The sequence below is a fragment of the Silene latifolia genome, chromosome 5 (genome assembly GCF_048544455.1).
Source record: "Silene latifolia isolate original U9 population chromosome 5, ASM4854445v1, whole genome shotgun sequence".
Taxonomy (NCBI): Eukaryota; Viridiplantae; Streptophyta; class Magnoliopsida; order Caryophyllales; family Caryophyllaceae; genus Silene; species Silene latifolia.
Window position 1 is genome coordinate 6,626,738 of NC_133530.1, and position 18,194 is coordinate 6,644,931.

Sequence of the window (18,194 nt, forward strand, 5' to 3'; positions counted from 1 at the left end):
CTATTATCACTCCCAAGTCCCTCCACCCTCCTCCTCATAGTAATTTGCTCAAGTCTCGGAGAAATATGGAAGAATGAGGCAAACACAAGAACTAAATTAATCAGAGATCCGAAAACATCAGTTGGTACTACTATGGTCAGAAGCCAACTCTGGAAAATCTGTTCTCGCCATCTCTTTGAACCACAGCATACAGCTGTTAGCCTACTACACTTGTAAGCATAGCTACATAATATGTGCATTGAGGGACTGTAAGAATGTTGACAACTTAACGTCTTAGATACATCAAATACGGCATAGAAAACTACAGTTGCTTGCCCCGAGTTTCTGAGAGTTCATAGTGCTTTTCCATCTAGTCAAGATCAATCACGCTGTCCAATAGGTAATCAATATCAAGAGCTATGACAGCTTTCCCATCAAGGTTTCCGATTTCACATAATGTCTTCCTTTTGGTGTCGATCCCTGCTACATCTTGGGCAATTGTGCAATCTATTCCAGGTGAAACCTGCAACAAATGGTTGATTATTGTGAGAACGTTAGTTGGGTTTAATGAGTTGGTCTCACATGTGAGAACGTAAGTTTTCGCGATGTTAATACATTATGCAAGATTAAGGGAAAGTACTTACAGAGTAAAGAATGTCTCCGAGTTTGAGTTTTACAGCTCCGCTCTTATGTATAAGCAATTTACCCATCAGTCCTTCAGATAAGTCTTCCAAACTAGAGGTCCGCTGTGAGGTACCACCTGTAATGGAGGATCCGTCTTGGGCCAATGCAAGTGAACCCTTCTGAACTGGTGTTGGGTAGCTGCCTGCTTTTTCTTTCCCCTTCGCTGAAGCAAGTCGCTTCATAGCTGGCAGTGACTGTGGAAGTTGGAAAAACAGCAGCCTGTTGTTCTCGCCTGACTCATCTGGGTTCTGCAAAGAGTTACCAGTGTTTGTGTAAGAATAGACGATGTCTTCGTATCAAAAGCTATGTTACTTCGACTCTTCTGATTCCCCCACGTACCCGTGTCCAACATGATAGATGAACCAACTCAACCAAAACCTTAAGGTGATGGTTGAGGCCCAACTATTACAAATATTCCTATTACGCTCCCTCACTCAAATGCCCGTTGGGCTTGAAGAGTGGTTAGTTGTGCACCGGCTCCCCCGTACCGTGTGTTGGGTTTCCACTTCGAATTTTTGAGGAGTTCTGAGGTTGCCAGGATTTGAACCCGTGACCTTCGGTCACACTGGCTCTGATACCATGATAGATGAACCAACTCAACCAAAACCTTAAGGTGATGGTTGAGGCCCAACTATTACAAATATTCCTATTACAACACTCGACACTCGGACAAGGGTATGACACTTCGACGCCTCATTTTAAGCCAAAATATGCATATTTTTCAATAAAATGGCCGAGTCTGACACTTGGACACGTACCCGTGTCGGATACTTTTAAACGAGTTTGAGCAACACATATAAAAAGTGTAGGGAGTATATAACTGAATTCATTTCAACTACTCACCAGAAATCCAAGTGCAGATGCAGGGTTTATGGTAGTCTCATCATATTCTACCTCCCTTCCGAGTGCCCCAAATTCAGCCACATTAAGAATTTCTGTAAGCAGCAATGAGAAATTTAGGAAGTTATAAGCTAGGAAGTGTATCCCGAATTCAGCCTCGTGTGCTCTAATGTCAAAAACTCGACAAGTAGACGTAGAACAGCACTTGGACACTTCATTCTAAGCGAAAATATGTGATTTTCATAAAATAGCTGAGTCACACACTAAACTTCAACGCGTACCCATCTGCACCACACTTAAACGAGTCTGGGTGGCTTGGACCAACAAAAAACCCGGAATATTGTGAGGTAATGTGAAATCATACCCGGATTGCCAGAGTAGGGTACCCTCCAAGGAATTGGATTAGGATAGTAACTGGTGTAATCCTGTAATAAACCACAAAACACAGATATATTAATATAAATCACATATATTAAGAAAACAGGGAAGATAGCAACTCCCAAGAGTCCTCACCCAGGGTTCTAAATAAGTCTCCATGGAACCAGCTACAGAACATGAAGAATCACTTGACTGCCCGGTGTCATCATCAAACTCCATCAAATCCAGGCCAGAGCGTTGGTTGTGACTACCAACTCGAAGACGATCAGACACCCTAGTGGTGGTGACTTGATTTGATTCATATGTGAATGCGACTTGCGCTGGAACTGCATGTATAAATAACTAATGTAAATCAACCCATTTTATAAATTGTGCCCCTCTTGACAAAAAAAATAAATTGCAACTAAAATTTTCAAGAGTGGCACCATCTGATAGAATTCATTTCATCTACGCCAAAGTCACAAAAACATGCATTAACCACTACGGCAAACACAGCGAGGAAGAGCTTGCAAGTTCAGTTATCTTATACAGTAGTGGTAACTTCTAAACAGAGCCAAGCTCAGCAACGTCATCGAGGTACAGTTACTAATCTATAACTAGTTAGTGTAGTTATGAGACCAGTATTGACAAAACATCACCCAACTGAAAACTATCGACTAGCCAGATCATGCTTGTAGATTCATTTTCCATATTTTGGGGCAGCAAAAATAATCTATCAGACTTTACTAAAATCAGTGAAGAAACATTAATTTAATGTTTTGAATCATGGATAATAATGAAGATGATTGTAACACCGGGCTGTTACAATGACTGTACTCCGTAACAGATTACAGAGCCTCTTAGTTTAACAAAACCAGGTATTACACACCAAACTGAGAGAATGTCACGGGGCTGTTACGGACAACTGGAATTGAGTGTGAAGAATCAGCAAGTTTATTTTGGAAAGCTCGCACTTACTTTCAACTTTTGGCTGTTGCTGCCGAAGATGCTCCTGCAAAAGAAAGCCATATTATACTCAGTATCTTTTATGTTTGTAAAATAAGCTTTCAGAAGGAGCATCATTCATAAGTGGAATATGACCCGAACTAACACACATGATCCAACTAACCCAACCGGAAAACACAACTTGACCCGAGAGGGCCCAACCCAGAACAACCCGGCCCAAAAATGAGACAATCCGAAAAGACTAATTTGGAATTAAATCTCTTATAATTATGACCCGAAAATAACCTAACCCGAAACGGCCGGATCCAGAAAGACCTGTCCTGGAGATGACCTGACTCGAGATGACCACATGGTGTATGTCCCACATAAGATTCATTTTTCATGTCTAATTGTCTATCCCATTTGATTTAGAGTTGTTCATGGGTCATCCCGATTCCCGTCCATTGAACACGCCCATCCCGCCCGCTAAATAAACGGGTACAGATAAGGCATTTTAAGAAAATTACAAAGGCCGGCCCACTAATCCGCCCCAAACCAACTAACTCGCTTGTCCGTGAGCCCAAAAACTAACGTGAGCCCAACCCATATTATAAAGGTTCAAATTTCAACTTGAAGAGTAATTAGAGTAAAAATATAATAGGGGGTACAAAATTGTTTTTTTTTTTTTTTTGGTGTAGACTATCCAGTTTAATCCGGATAATCCGGATTCGAGTCGGGTAGGACCATTAAGGCAATAAAGCTCTTCCTCATGAGTTTTAACACGATGCATTCCAGGGCTCGAACAGGTCTAAGCTAAAGCAACCCGTATCAGTTGATCTAAGTAATCATAAAATTTTTACTCCGTACTTCTTATCATGATTATGACATACTCTCCCTAATTAGGAGTTTCAGACCACCGGTTAACCGAATTAAGTTTTTTTTTTGGATGAACCGGTATATCCGGTATCCACCGTCGACAACCGTAACTATAAATAAGTAAACATTAGCATATTCACAATTTCATTACATAAATTAGAGAGAATAGAAAGATTGTACTACATCGAAACGCCGTAGAAGCCGCTGCTTGGCCTCCGACACCTCTTCACGATCTTCATCGACGTTCTCTCTGCAAAATTGCAAATCACATCGAAATACTAATCAAAATCGGAAATTTAGTATAAAAAAAAAAAACTCAAATTAATGAAATTAAGTAGTAATTTACGTCTTAGGTACAGCAGATGATCTAGTCTTTCTTCGATTTTGAGGTTTTGGCTGAAATCTTAACTGTAATTTTCAAATTAAAAAAATTAGGGTTTACGACTTTAAAAAAGAACAAGATTTCGATAATTGCGATTGAAAATTTGGTAGATAGACTAACCTTACGAGGAGGAGGTTTGTCGGAATCCATGAAGTTAATGTCGGCGGGGGAATATTCCGGCGAGATTCGGTGTTGGTAATTAGGGTTCTGGTGAAAGATTAAAAATTTGGGGAAATGTTTTGGGAGAGAATCGAACCCGTGACGTTGTGTAGAAAAATGAATACTAAGGGTTTACCGCTGAGCTGACAACGCTATTTGTAGATTGATCTATTTGTTTTATTAATGTACTATAGCGAAACTTCAAGCACACAATACCTAATTATGTAGGATAGGTATAAAGTTAAGAAATTTTTTTGTCGCCTCGGAGGATGTCCTCCTTACACCTAAATGTAATTCACCAATAGAATACTATAAAGTTTTAAGTGTAAAGAGTACGGTCCTTCCGAATGACACAAGAATTTTTCTAAAATTAATTGCATATTGTTTTATATTTTTATACATCTACATTCATCCATGAGCAATAATCTTACTCAATTTGTCTTAATAATAATAATAATAATAATAATAATAATAATAATAATAAACTTACTCAAAATATTGCAATTTTGATGTTATTTTTCGTCATTGTAGTTTATAATTGAGCGTTCTTCATCAATCTACATTTCACATAGACTTACCATGAAGCCACATTTTTTGGATTTTTTTTTTTTTTTTTTTTTTTTGATAAGGTAAGAAAACTAGGTTGATCTTCTAGTGTAGAACCAACCTATCTCATCCTTTCGAATGAGTGAGGTAAGTTGAAGCCACCGACTTTCAAACCACCTCGAAAGAGTTGGACATGAATGTCCAATAGAAGCCATGAAGTCAGCAACCTTGTTGGCTTCACGAAAGAAATGTTTAATTATCACTTCATCGAAGAAATGAAAGTCTAATTTCACATCCTTGATAATACTAGAGATTTCCCAAGGAATTTAATTTGCCAAGTACTACGAAGTGAATTAATAACACATAAATTATCACCCTCCACAATTAACTTTGAGATTCCTAAGTGATTAGCGGCTAAAATACCTTCTGTTAAACTGAGAGCTTCCACAACAAGAATACTATTTGATCCACACTTTTTTGCTCCTAAGAGAACGACTTTACCATTATGATCTCTTATACAATATCCTAAATCAGCTTTATTGCCTTCTATTTTTGAACCGTCGAAATTTAGCTTTAGAAAACTGTTTCTAGGTTTCTCCCACCAAATTTCTTCCTTACTAGAATTGATTCTAGTTGACTTGTCTTTTTCGGGATTGTTGAGCTCCTTATGTCTAGTCTCATTCCAGATCTTAATGCTGAAGCCATATAAATAGTTTAGATCTTGGCACTAAAAAAGGTTCACCGGTGATGGTCATAATTTTCTTGTCTCTTCATTTGGACTAATGAAGTTGAAAACTAATAGAGTAACGCAATATTTGAACTAGCCAATGATAACAAAGGAAGGGTTGTGAGACGTAACGATTTAGTAAGAATAAAGTTTAGGCACTCGAATTTTTTATCTTCCTTTTATTTATCATCAGAAGAATGGTATGGGAGTTAACTATGCTTATAGAACCTTTTCGCGCCAACGCAGAGTTTCCTACTCATTTCGGCCCTTACTTCTTAGTCTAACGTAAGTTTAGTAAGGAATTACATGTCACATATTCTCGGGATTTTTAATTTTTGTACATAATAAAATAAGTTCATTAGATTTCGAAGGAGAACTTTATATTATGCTTATTACTAGTAGCTAAATAGCTAATGCATGAGAAGACAATGGATCTAGATTTAAGATAAAAGGTTACATTACTGCATAAGATGTATGAATTACTCATACCGCATCTTAATTGATTTTTGATTCATAACTTATATCATTTTATGAACTTAACGCTTTTTTAAAAGTCTCTGCTAGCTTCCTCTGATAATAATAGTGGAGCAATTATGAGGAGAGAACCCGACTTGACTTTTATCCAAATTGATAATATTAAAAATAGTGTTCCTTTCTATTTGATGGGCGAGAACAACGATTGCCAAAGTTTCAGAGCAAAGGTTGATGCTAACTTGTCACGAACTCTAAAGGCGTCTTACGGTTGAGTTGTTTATGATACGGATGGGTCTTGCATTAACATGTCTGCTTTTGACTCATGAGCGGAATCGGCTTTACAAGTTGAAGCCATTGGTATTAGGAATCTACTCCGATGGGCACTGCAGTCCAACCTTCTACATTTTTGGGTATCTTCTGACTATCTTCAAATTCTTTTACAAATTGCAGGTGTCCTGACTCCTCATCACTTATCCAAAGGCGTTCTTAATGATATTGGTCTCCTGTTACCATTTTTTCATTGTCTTAGCATTAGTTTTATTCCTCGTAATCTTAATAAGGTTGCCCATAACCTGGCTAGAACCACAATGGGTTTTTAAGTGTTTAACTTTACAGCTGCCAAAAAAAAAGTAAACATATTAAGAAAAAATGGCCTCGTAGGTATGTCAATCATCTTTTCTGGGTGTTACGCCACATTTTGATGGGATCTAGTGGCACAAAATAATCCATAGGTAATTGATCGAATGCCAATTTAGGCTCCAAATCGGTTAAGCTTTTTGACGAGAAAACTCGCAACAACTACCTTTTTAGTTTTTACAGGTGTTTAATGTTTATTAAGAAAATAAATCCTTAATATAGCCAGAAAACCATACAACATATTTGAGGACTAGAATACATAATCACACGTGAATAGTTAAGTACCAAAGTTGGCTGGTGTGAGTGGTAAGGTCTCTCATCTCTTAAACAAGTGGTTAAAGGTTTGATTTCTAACTCTTGCGAATGAAAAAACCAAACTTGGAAGGGGTCAACCCATTCAATAAAAGTTCAATTCCTGACTCTTGCGAATGAAAAAGTCAAACTTAAAAGGGGTCAACCTATTCAATAAAAGTCAAACTTGGGAGGGGTCAACTCATTTACTTGCCTTAAAGCCAACTTTAAGGGTCCGTTTGGATACAATTTTAGGAGGGAAAGGGAGGGGAGGGGGAGTGAGGGGAGGTGAAGGGAGGGGAGAGAAGGGGAGGGCAAATGAAATGTGGGTGTTTGGATAACAAAAATTATGAAGGGAAATGGAAGGGGAGGAAGGAGGGAGATGAAGAATGGATGGAGGATTGAAGGATGGTGGTGGTATAATTAGAGTCCAAATAATGTTTTCTTTCCAAATCTTGCCACCCTTGGAAAGATTATAATTTGTTCTATAGAAGGGAAAATAAGTCCTCTCATTTCTCTCTCCTTCCATTTCCTTTCTCCCATATTTTTTATCCAAACAAAGGAAATTAAATCCCTCCCTTTTCCTCCCTCCCCTTCTCTCCAATTCCTTCAATCCAAACGGACCCTAAGAGGGGTCAACTCATTTAATTGCCTTCATTATCCTTTAGGAGAGATTCCCGACTCTTAGAAATGAAAAAAATACATAAATAGCTAAGGCTTGTTACAAGTTTTATTGCTCACTAACTAACTTTTCATAAAATCGCATTATTTCCAATAATTTTATTCGGATCGAACGGTATAACCCATGAACAACTACCGACTCTAATATAGAGAGGCCAAACAATTGAAGGTGAGAACGCGGAGGATTGCGTCTCAAGCAGCTGCTGGTGATTGGAATTGGGTAAGTAACACCTAACATAGCCAACTTCCTTAATTTTCAATAATTCTTTTTTATTTTTCTCAACCAATTTCACTTCCCACTTTTTGCTAATTAATTACGATTAATTGTATTATTTGTGCAGCAAAATCAGCCAGTTTATCAGCTTTGCTCTTTCTCCAGGGCTTTTCTCCCTTCAGAAAATGGTAACAATTTATAAGTACTATATTATACAGTAATTTTAATCTTACAATTTATCCTTTTTATTTTAATTTGATTTCATTGTTTTAATTTGTTCTTCATAATATTGTCAATATGCATGGATTTGACCTGGCTTTAAATCATTGATCATGTAATTTTAATAAACCAAACTAAGAACTATTGGTAAGATTGAATTTGAGAGTTTAAATTATGTTTGATTAGTATTTTGTTATACACAAAATCTCATTGAAGACGACACGTATCCGTAACTTCAAAGTGACGGATACCATTTCCTCTCACAAATGACCCAATAGAGGAGAGAGGGAAGCACATGGGGGTGCCCCACCTTGTCCTCCTATCCGTTTTGTGAGTGACATTACCCGTCACTTGCTCCGACCCGTCTTCAGCAAGACTAACCGGTTGTTATATGGGTTTTAATTCTTCATGATATATAGAAAGTGGGTATAATTGATATTATTGTGTAAGTGAATTTGCCTCAAGTATTTTGTGAATGACTGGTATGCTGGATTCTTGAGAAAGTTTTCGTCTTTTTGAAGTTTTCGAAATTATAATGTGTAAACCCCGGTAAGGGAACGGAATTATTAGGTGTAAACTGTAAACCCTGATGAGGGGAATTGTAATGTGTAAATCATGATGAGGGGTATGCGCGGAATCTCATGAAAGCGATTATCTAGTTTGTAAGAATCTGTCCATTTGAGCTAGCATTGATTAGTTATGATGTATTATGAATCAGAAGATGCAATAAACATGTAACTTGAAAATTTGTGTATCAGCTCAGAATTTGGGATTTCCGTGTGATGTATATTTGTGGTTCACTATGTTTGGCTGTTTGATTCAGGCTATGTATATTCGTGTTAAGCGTAGCACGACAACCTACTTCATTCAGTGTGATCCAACTGAAACAGTTTTAGAGATTAAGCAGAAATTACATGGCCTTATTGATCAGCCAGTTAGTGACCAACGGCTGATTATTGCTGATACTGGAGATGTTCTGGATGATGCTAAGACTTTGGCTGATCAGAAGGTAGTGCCAAAATCGTTGATTAATTGGCAAATTTGTTCTGTTTAACCTTATAATGTAGCACCTAAATCTTGAATGATGTCGGTTGTACTTTTATTATTAAACTGACTGATTATTCTTCGTTTTTAGGTTGAAAATGATGCTGTGGTTGCCTTGACTTTGAGAAAAGGTGCTCTTCTGCTTCCTACTTTTCAATTTCATGTTCTAAATTTAAAATCTCAGCGGTAAAACTAAGCAAATGCTAACCATTTATCCATACCGATCTTCAAGCCATTACCAGAGACGTTTACACATTTTACCGTCAGTGCCACCAAACCCCAGCTGGGCTTGGTGGGTTCTATTACCCACTGGCTGAAAGGTTCTTGAGGTTTTCAGCTTCCAGTAAAGATTATTACCTGAAATTCTTACTTTTTATTTGGTGATATGCTTTTTTGTGCCTGAAGGAAACCATTCTTAATTTGGTTAGTCTTATCGAATTGATGTCAATTGCCAAGTGCCCAACGATTACCCAGACATTGCTCTTGCTCTCACAAGTCCTAACTTAATGAAATGGAAGGAAACGTGATTTGTTATTGATGCTTGTTTATAAACCTAGTTTTGTTGAGCTGGAAATAAGGCATTTGCTTACATTGTGTATGCCAAATTGTCAGAACCACTGTGTAGGTCTCTCACATGTATTTCTCCATGCACAAATTAAACTATTGTGGCACCATCTTTGTTGTGAAGATGGTTATCAGGAAATATTTCAAACGAGTAGGGTTGACGGAAATCATAGATACATGCTTGTGGGCAACAGATGGAGTTGATGAGAGTTCTGGTGAGTGGTAAAGTTGGTATGGCCTTAAGATGTTGGTGTAGGACAGCCTTTTTGCATGTTCTGTGGCATTTAGTTAGCAAGTATGTGGTGCTCCGAAGTTGTTTTTTCAGTGTAAAAGATATTATTCTACAAACGAAGCACCGGCATTTTGAGGTGGAAGGTTAATCGTCTTCTGCCTAGATGCATTACCTCCAAATATAGATACATTAGTTCGTCTGCTGGCCACCACTCCCTTCCTCCTCTTTCCCATCTCCAATTCTCCATTACCACTATTACTTGACATTGATTATTAATCCAAGCAAGCCCTTTGTCTCTAGTTTGAAGATACAAAACCCTGGAGTTGAGGGAAATGACCGGTTGACGGATGTGGGTAGTGTTCAAAGGTTCTCTCGGTCACTACTTAGTATTTTTTCTCGTCAAGGCTTTGTCGGTAGCTGAACCAGCAGCTCTTCATGATGATAATTTCTAGTCAAATTGTGGTTTATTTGTTTTCTATCCAAAGGTCAAGCGTAGTGTTTTCTTTTCAGTCGGACTCTCTGGCGCTCCTGTTGGTCATTCTGCATATCCTAACTGAGAAATTGAATCCACCCTCCTACATGTGGGAGGAATTGTCATTTTTGCAGATAAAGAGTTAAAAGGGGCATTGACCGAATCAGACACCACTAAATTATATTTGTCTGGTTTTAGGTTTCTGTGATCAGTTGGAAGTTCGAACACATCATTATCTTCATTTCACTTCGAGCAGTGCATTCAGAGATTGTTTTTATTTTTGTTCAGTTAGTTTCTTTTACCCTGATTTTTTCCGACCTTTGATTTCTTTTCCTTCCAGATGACGATGAATTTGAAGATGTCAACATTGTAAAGCCAAATGATTTCTACCAATCCCGTGAAGCTGATGGCGGTTCCAATTGGTGATGGAGTTGCATTCCTCGCTTAAGGTCAGTAGCTACAGCAACTAGTGTGACTGTAATGAATGATGAAGTGCCAACTAATCAATTATGGACATATTTGCCCCCCTTATTTTCCTGCTGAGATTTTGCCAATGTGAAACTTTTCTTACTGTGCTGTGGCGAGGAGACGATTACTGTGTAGCTATGAGAATTCTTAGATGCTGATTTATTAACACAGATGTACTGCTTGTTCATCTTTGGTTCGCTCTTCTTGGTTTGCTCAAATTCCTCGAGTTAAAATTTTCACGATTAACATTCCTTCATTTTTTGGATTTGAGACAGTCAAACCGACCCTCATACCCGCAGTGCTTCATATACATAACCGTAAATGGCCCTGCTCTCGCAGCCTGCATAGAAATTCAAAAGTTTTTTTCTTGTTCAATTAGTTTGTTACTAGTTTAGACCCCGTGCATTATATGCACGGTATTTAAAGTTTAATATTTTTATAAAATTAATACCTTATAATTGTTTACATTTGTCATCATTGTATTTTGCTTGAATAAATAAAAGCTAAAACCGAAAATTATTTAAGAGAATTGAGTAATAAGTTGAAATATATTCTAATGAAAGTATTTTTATAGCATAAAACTAATGAGTTTCAAGTTATATTTTTTTTTTTCAATTTTCTTTGTCACATAAGTAATAACAATGATCGTTTTATACAGAATATGGGTCAACTTATCATCTAATAAAAGATTAATAAAAGATTTAGTAATTTATAATTTTGTATCAATTTTTTTATTTTAATTAAAATAATATAGTTTAGAGTTCAGTGAAAATAATCTAATTTGATGAAAAGATTAATTTTAATGAAAATATAATAGATGAATTAAATTGTACTCCGTAATTGTTAGTTTTCTTATTTATTGAAAGAACATAATTATTATTAGTTTCCTTTTTTGAGAATATGCGTTTTGGCGGGAAAATGATAGAGTTCACCTATTCATTTAATAAATAGGGGATGCTTGAACAATTTATTCTGTATTTAAAGAGACTCGGAACTGTAGGGGAAAAAATGTACCATTACTAAATATATATGCCAGCCAGGTGGTTCAATAAAGAACAACTTAGGCCCTGTTCTTTTGGACTTAAAGTCACTTAATTTAAGTTCACTTCAGATCCTATAAGTTCAGTTCAGTTAAGTTCAGATCCTATAAGTTCAGTTAAGTTCAGATCCTATAAGTTCGATTCGATTCGAGATCTTATAAGTTCGATTCGAGATCCTATAAGTTCGATTCGATTCGATTCGAGATCCTATAAGTTCGATTCAGATCTTATACCTCACTTAATTTAAGTTCACTTGATCCTATAAGTTGATTCGATTCGATTCAGATCCTGTAAGTTCGATTCGAGATCCTATAAGTTGATTCGATTCAGATTCTATAAGTTCGATTCGATTCGAGATCCTATAAGTTGATTCGATTCGATTCGAGATCCTATAAGTTCGGTTCGATTCGGATCGATTAGTTTCAAATTAAAAGAACAGGGCCTTATTGTCTCGTCGAAAATAACGAAATCTAATATTGAACTTTCTCAAACGTGAATGATACATTACAAGTAGCAATATACAGTCTCAGAAGTAGGATACATCACAAAGAACCATCTGGTATGAGCACAACGGACCCGGTTGTTTGCCGGCTTTCAAGAGCTGAATGAGCCTCGGCTGCTTGAGAAAGCGGATACTTGTGATTAACACGAACCTTTAAGATGCCTTTAGCCACATTTTCAAATAATTCTCCGGCAGCTTCAAGTAGTTCCTCTCGGTTTGCAGTGTAATGCAAAAGTGATGGCCGTGTTAGGAATAGGGATTTTACGGCCAGTGCTGATAATGGAATAGGATCAGGTGCCCCTGACGACATGCCAAATATAACTAGGGAACCTCGTAATTTCAAGCAATCCAATGATCCCTGCGGTCACAAATTGCAATTCTCGTTTAAATTTTTTCCGTTTCAGCTATTTTGCGTATTAGTATTAAAACACAGCTTCTGTGAGACGAATTTTGGAAATTCATGTCAAGATCTCTCGAGGTGGTTTCGAAACTCAGTGACTTCTACTTACTGCATTTTTTAGGCAATATTAGCTGCATTCAAACGATACTGCGGTTGACACCGATATTTAATACTATGATCTAGATAACTGGTATGAGAAGGTAAAGTGCTCCTTCAGGTAGGAGGACAGAAAAAGGCGACTACCTGAAAAGTGTCCTTTCCAACAGAATCGTAGACAACTTCTACCCCTTGCCCCCCTGTAATCTCATTCACACGAGCCACAAAGTCTTCCTCGTTGTAGAGTATGACGTGGTGGCACCCGTCTTCTCTGGCTTGGACTGCTTTCTCATTTGTCGAAACAGTACCAATGACAGTCGCACCAAGGGCATTCGCCCATTGGCATACTAGAGAACCTACTCCTCCTGCAGCGGCATGAACAAGGACTGTATGACCAGCTTCAACCTAAAAATTCGCAAGTTAGAGAAGATAATAGAAAAGAACATGGGATATTCTACGTGGTAACCCCGTGTTTTTTTCTTTATTTTCTACATGGTAACCTCACTTTCACCAAAAATGCATTTGACTGGCAATAACTCACAGCCATGAGTTCCGAAAGTGACAATTTCTTTTTTAAATCAAAAATATCATAAACGCGGTCAATTTGAAAAAAAAAATGTCGCATTCGGAACACGCTACAAAGAGGTACGATCAGTCAAAGTTAAAAGTTTGACTGGCTGTAATTCTTGCCACGAGTTCAGAAACTGAAATCTTTTTTTTCCAGATCAAAGATCTCGTAAAGCCGGTCAATTTGGAAAAAAAATCGCCGTTTTCAAATGTTTTGATCGTGAATTATGGCCAGTCAAAGGCGTTTTTGTTAAAAACGAGGTTACCATGTGGGAAAAAAAAAACACGAGGTATAGGCAAACCAGATATGTAATTCAAAGTTTGGAGGACAGAGCTGACCTAATAGGTAGCATAGGCAACACATGAGGGTCGAGACGACAAATAGATGGAAGTGAATATACCTTGAAGCTACGACGAACTACAGAATGAGCTGTTAAACCCTTGAGCATGATAGATGCAGCAATAACAGGATCAATAGAAGACGGAACAGGTACGACTTTGCTGGCCGGAAGTATCTGTTCCTCTGCATATGAACCCATTGGATTACCAGCATAAGCAACAACATCTCCCACCTGCCTTCCAGTTAATCCTCCTGGACCCACAGCAACCACTTCCCCTGCTGCTTCCATTCCTGTCATCATTATCACCCGGTCAAAGTCAACAAGGTACGACAAAAAGACTATTTGAAACCGGAACAGCGTTAACAGCTAGAAAAGGGAGTAAACCTGGTGTGAAGGGTAATGCAGGAGGCTTGTAGTCTCCCTTACGGTAATAGACATCAATGAAATTGAGTCCGACTGCTTTGTTTCTCACAAGAATCTCACCCTCTTTCAGCTCGCCGACTTCTACATCTTCCCATTTTAGTACCTACAGCCGTCATCACCATTATCTTCAGTCGCTTGAGTGGTCAAAACATTGTAGGAGTCTGGGGTAACTTGGGTGAAAAGAAGGCCCATGAGGGTAGACTCTGGGGTTTATAACCTGGGTGAAAATCCTAGGGACTTAGGTTCGAGACCCTTAAAGACGGATCACCTGTAAAAGTTATTTATGGATGCGCTTATGCCTTCCCGACTTTGAGTCTGTTCTCGATAAAGAAAAAAAGGGGGGATTGGCCATTTGGCTTATGCGTGCCCGGTAACAATGTAACGGCTACAAGTCCCTTCGTCATCAAAAACAAAAGGGATATTCTCTCGTATACCCCTCAACTTTTTCATTTTCTAAAATGTATCCCTCTTTTCTTAAAAAAAAAAAAAAAAACTTTGATCGCCAATAACTCTGAGCTACAAGTTCAGAATACGATAAACTTTTTTTTTTCAAATTGATCGTCTTTAAGAGGTCTTCCGTTTGAAAAAGAATTCACCAACGTCTCAACTCGTAGTCGGGAATTATGGTCGGTCAAAGTTTATTCGTTAAAAAAGCTTTGACCAGTCATAACTACCTAGGGGCGAACCCACCTAGTAGCAAGGGGTGGCGTCTGCTACCCCCAAACATAAAAAAAATAGTTTAAAAGACGGTTTTTTTGTTACCCTAATTATTGCTAAATAGTAGATAAGTAAATATTATTTCATTAAATGAACAATAAATAGTTTGTGGTTCAATGGTGTGAAAGAGCAAGGTGAAACCTTGATAAACAAAAGAAAACGAAAAATAGAGCAAGCAAAACTGTGGTTCAATGGTAAAGGCTTTTGTTTTCCACCAATTGCCTCGGGTTTGAATCCCTGTACATGCATATATAGACTAAATTTTTTTTTTTTGCTACCCCGTACATTAAATTTTGGGTCCGTCTATTAGGATATTAGGCCCATTAGGGCTGACTATCATCTAGGATTTGGTAGTGACGGCTACATCCTAGGGTTTTAGGAATGCTTAGGGTTTCTTGTAAGGTATTATAAATACCAATCATTCTACTGATATCAATAACACAACAACTATTATCAACTACAATTGTCTTATGAAATATTCTCCCTCTCTATAATCTTAACATGGTATCAGAGCCTCGATCTTAAGGTCTCTATAAACCGCTTCCGCATTCTTACCAGTGGGTGGCCGGAAATTTACACCCACCGGTAGGATTTTCAACCACAAATAATAATTTCTGTTTAAAAAAAAAAAAAAAAAAAAAAAGAAAAGAAAAATTAGTCCACTGATGATGATGACAATTTGATAAAATACCAAATCCTAGATGATAGTCAGCCCTAATGGGCCTAATATCCTAATATTTGGTGACTCATATTTTCGACAAGTCCGAAAAAATTAACGTTCTTGTTCGAGAAATTTTCTAGCGAGTCTTAATACTCGTTTATTTTACCAACCTTGCGAAGACGGAGATGGATAATGAAGACGGAGAAGTCGATGAAGATTGATTTTTTCTTATTTTGATTTTATTGTAATTCTCCAATCGTAAAGTTCGTACGAATTACGTACTGACTTTACGATTGCGGGAGGGTATTAGGAGATTGGGCCTATACCAGGCCCGACTACCATTAGGGTTAGCCAAATTAGGGTTAAGTTCTAGGATGAGAGGTATTATAAATACCCTCACCATAATATGTAAGTCACTATATCAATAATACAAATCATTTATGCAATTCTCCCTCTATAATCTTAACATGGTATCAGAGCCTCTTTCTTGAGGACTCTAGAAAATCGCTTCCGCTTTCTTGCCGGTGGGCGAAAATATATGACGCCTACCGGTGGGATATTCGATCAACACTCAAATTAACTTTTGTTTTTAAAAATAAAATAAAAAAAATATCGATTTATTAGTTCAATCAACAGTGTCGATTGTCTTAGTTCAATCAATAACTTGTGCGTTTCTTCTTTTGAGCAAGTATAGATCTAAGGTCTATAGGTATTCTTTGAATGACCTTATAGATCTTGCCTTCGTTGCTATTCAATCAATAACTTTAAATAGTTATTTCCTCGGTAAATTTGAAAAAATCGTCTCTCTTTGAAATTTCCTTATTAATCTTCATTTTCGGTTAAGGTGGTACAAAACTTGACTGGCGAGTTACGCAACCATAATCACCATCATGGTGGTCCAAATTTGTTTGGAGTTCGAAAAACTTAGCGTTCTCCAAATCTTGAAATTAACGGATAATTTTCCGTTCTAATGATATTTGTCAGGTTCGATTAGGGTTCCTGCAAATTAACTCATACTTTCGACAAGTTCGAAAAAATTAACGTTCTTGTTCGAAGAAATTTTACTTACCTTGCGAAGACGGAGATTTATTGAAATTGACGGATAATTTTCCGTTTGACTGAAATTTGTTTAGGTCTGATTAGAGTTCCTAGCAAATTATTTGATATTCGACAAGTCCGAAAAGCTTAACGTTCTTGTTCGAATAAATTTTCTACGAGTCTTATACTCGTTTATCTTACCTACCTTTGAAGACGAAGAAGAAGATTACCGAAGATTGAAGAAATTGAAGATTTCATTTTTTTTTTCAATTTTATATTATTTCTTTTGTGTTTCTCCAATCGTAAAGTTCGTACTATGTACTGCCTTTACGATTGCGGGAGGGTATTAGGATATTAGGCCCATTAGGGCTGACTATCATCTAGGATTTGGTAGTGACGGCTACATCCTAGGGTTTGAGGAATGCTTAGGGTTTCTTGTAAGGTATTATAAATACCAATCATTCTACTGATATCAATAACACAACAACTATTATCAACTACAATTGTCTTATGAAATATTCTCCCTCTCTATAATCTTAACACCGTCCATCGGCTACGAGTTCAAAAAGCGGTGAATTTTTTTTCCAAATTCAAGGCGTTGACGAGATAATTGTTTTGAAAAATAAAATTAGAACGGATAATTATTGTCGGTCAAAGTTTTTTTTGAAAAACGAAAGGTACACCTTAGAAACGAAAAAGTTCAAGGGTATACGAGAAAATATCCCAAAACAAAATAACCCACATGGAAACAAAATCGAAAAATTAAGTATAACTAGCATATACTTATTTGATCATAAATTCATGCTCCCTCTGTAAATTCATAGTTACTGTATTTTTGTTTGAGACTCTCCTTAGACAAAAATCAAATAAATAACGATTAACTGAGACGGAGGGAGTAATCTCATTTGGGCATAAGAATAAAGGAGTAAGGAGTGAAGAGTGCATAAAGGAAAAGAAATAACCTGTGGGCCGCCATGTTGATGGACTCTGATAGCTTTCACCATTTTGTGTTTTGAATAAGCTCTAGCTACAAAATTTGGTGTAGTTATATAGTACTCGTACAAATGATGAGTGAGTGATAAACGGATTTAAGAACGATATTATCCGTTTTAAACTTAAAATAAGTTAAATATTATATTATTTATGTATATAAGAAAAATACAGTAGGTGTTATGAGAGACCGTGTTCCACTAATTTAGTGAGAGAATAGAGAAAAAAAAATTCAGTGAACCCCTCACCTCATCATGTGAGAGGTCTCTCAATAACGTTATTGAGATACCGTTTCTCCGAAGTTTTTGTGAGAAAAAATATCCTCATATTACTTTTTTTTCTATTACATTCTTATATACACAGGTTGTATGTACTTAATCTCTCTTAATTTTAATTAAGACCGATTGTACTAGATAGGTTGGTAAAAACTAAAAATTGACGTAATGGATGGCATCATTGGTTTCGACTTTCAAGTCTGGCGGGCTACCTTTGATGATGCCCGAAGGAATATGATACTCAAGAATTAGAGCATCCACATTGAAGAGGATGGACCATCCTCTTAGGAGTCTCTCTCATCTAAGAGGATGTCCTCTTCAATGTGGAACCAATGTTACATGTCCTCTTAGAAG

At 37.2% G+C, this 18,194-nt stretch overlaps 3 protein-coding genes across 4 annotated transcripts; 1 reads left to right on the top strand and 2 right to left on the bottom strand.

The window, feature by feature from the left end:
* Positions 1-69: 69 nt before the first annotated feature.
* On the bottom strand, positions 70-4,345 carry LOC141656543 (uncharacterized). Of its 2 annotated transcripts, XR_012548524.1 has the most exons (10): positions 4,184-4,345; positions 4,028-4,089; positions 3,865-3,931; positions 2,839-2,872; positions 2,017-2,207; positions 1,868-1,928; positions 1,507-1,598; positions 624-911; positions 185-502; positions 70-149 (listed from the first exon to the last, which is right to left on the bottom strand). XR_012548524.1 is itself a non-coding variant. In XM_074463482.1 (9 exons), exons 1-9 carry the CDS (start codon positions 4,211-4,213, stop codon positions 350-352), a joined length of 978 nt encoding a protein of 325 aa, XP_074319583.1. In that variant the 5' UTR covers positions 4,214-4,345; the 3' UTR covers positions 70-349. The 2 variants fall into 2 exon arrangements, 1 of the variants encoding a protein (XP_074319583.1); XM_074463482.1 differs by having other exon boundaries at positions 70-502.
* Positions 4,346-7,624: 3,279 nt separating this feature from the next.
* Positions 7,625-10,977, top strand: LOC141656544 (uncharacterized). Its single transcript, XM_074463483.1, has 5 exons — positions 7,625-7,797; positions 7,919-7,979; positions 8,834-9,019; positions 9,146-9,185; positions 10,663-10,977. The coding sequence occupies exons 2-5, from the start codon at positions 7,977-7,979 to the stop codon at positions 10,746-10,748; spliced, it is 315 nt and encodes a 104-aa protein (XP_074319584.1). The 5' UTR covers positions 7,625-7,797; positions 7,919-7,976; the 3' UTR covers positions 10,749-10,977.
* Positions 10,978-12,372: 1,395 nt separating this feature from the next.
* LOC141655840 (uncharacterized) lies at positions 12,373-17,600 on the bottom strand. The gene is made up of 5 exons (XM_074462866.1): positions 17,538-17,600; positions 14,121-14,262; positions 13,797-14,026; positions 12,976-13,233; positions 12,373-12,690 (listed from the first exon to the last, which is right to left on the bottom strand). The coding sequence occupies exons 1-5, from the start codon at positions 17,577-17,579 to the stop codon at positions 12,373-12,375; spliced, it is 990 nt and encodes a 329-aa protein (XP_074318967.1). The 5' UTR covers positions 17,580-17,600.
* Positions 17,601-18,194: the final 594 nt, after the last annotated feature.

Coding starts and splice junctions, on each gene's coding strand:
- LOC141656543 (XM_074463482.1), bottom strand. CDS start 4,213: ATGGATTCCGACAAACCTCCTCCTCGTAAG. Junction 2,208..2,838: donor GCAACAGCCAAAAGTTGAAA/GTAAGTGCGAGC, acceptor TTATACATGCAG/TTCCAGCGCAAGTCGCATTC. Junction 1,929..2,016: donor AGACTTATTTAGAACCCTGG/GTGAGGACTCTT, acceptor GGTTTATTACAG/GATTACACCAGTTACTATCC.
- LOC141656544 (XM_074463483.1), top strand. Junction 9,020..9,145: donor AGACTTTGGCTGATCAGAAG/GTAGTGCCAAAA, acceptor CTTCGTTTTTAG/GTTGAAAATGATGCTGTGGT. Junction 9,186..10,662: donor TGCCTTGACTTTGAGAAAAG/GTGCTCTTCTGC, acceptor TTTTCCTTCCAG/ATGACGATGAATTTGAAGAT.
- LOC141655840 (XM_074462866.1), bottom strand. CDS start 17,579: ATGGTGAAAGCTATCAGAGTCCATCAACATGGCGGCCCACAG. Junction 14,263..17,537: donor ATCAACATGGCGGCCCACAG/GTTATTTCTTTT, acceptor TGACGGCTGTAG/GTACTAAAATGGGAAGATGT. Junction 13,234..13,796: donor TAGTTCGTCGTAGCTTCAAG/GTATATTCACTT, acceptor GCGAATTTTTAG/GTTGAAGCTGGTCATACAGT.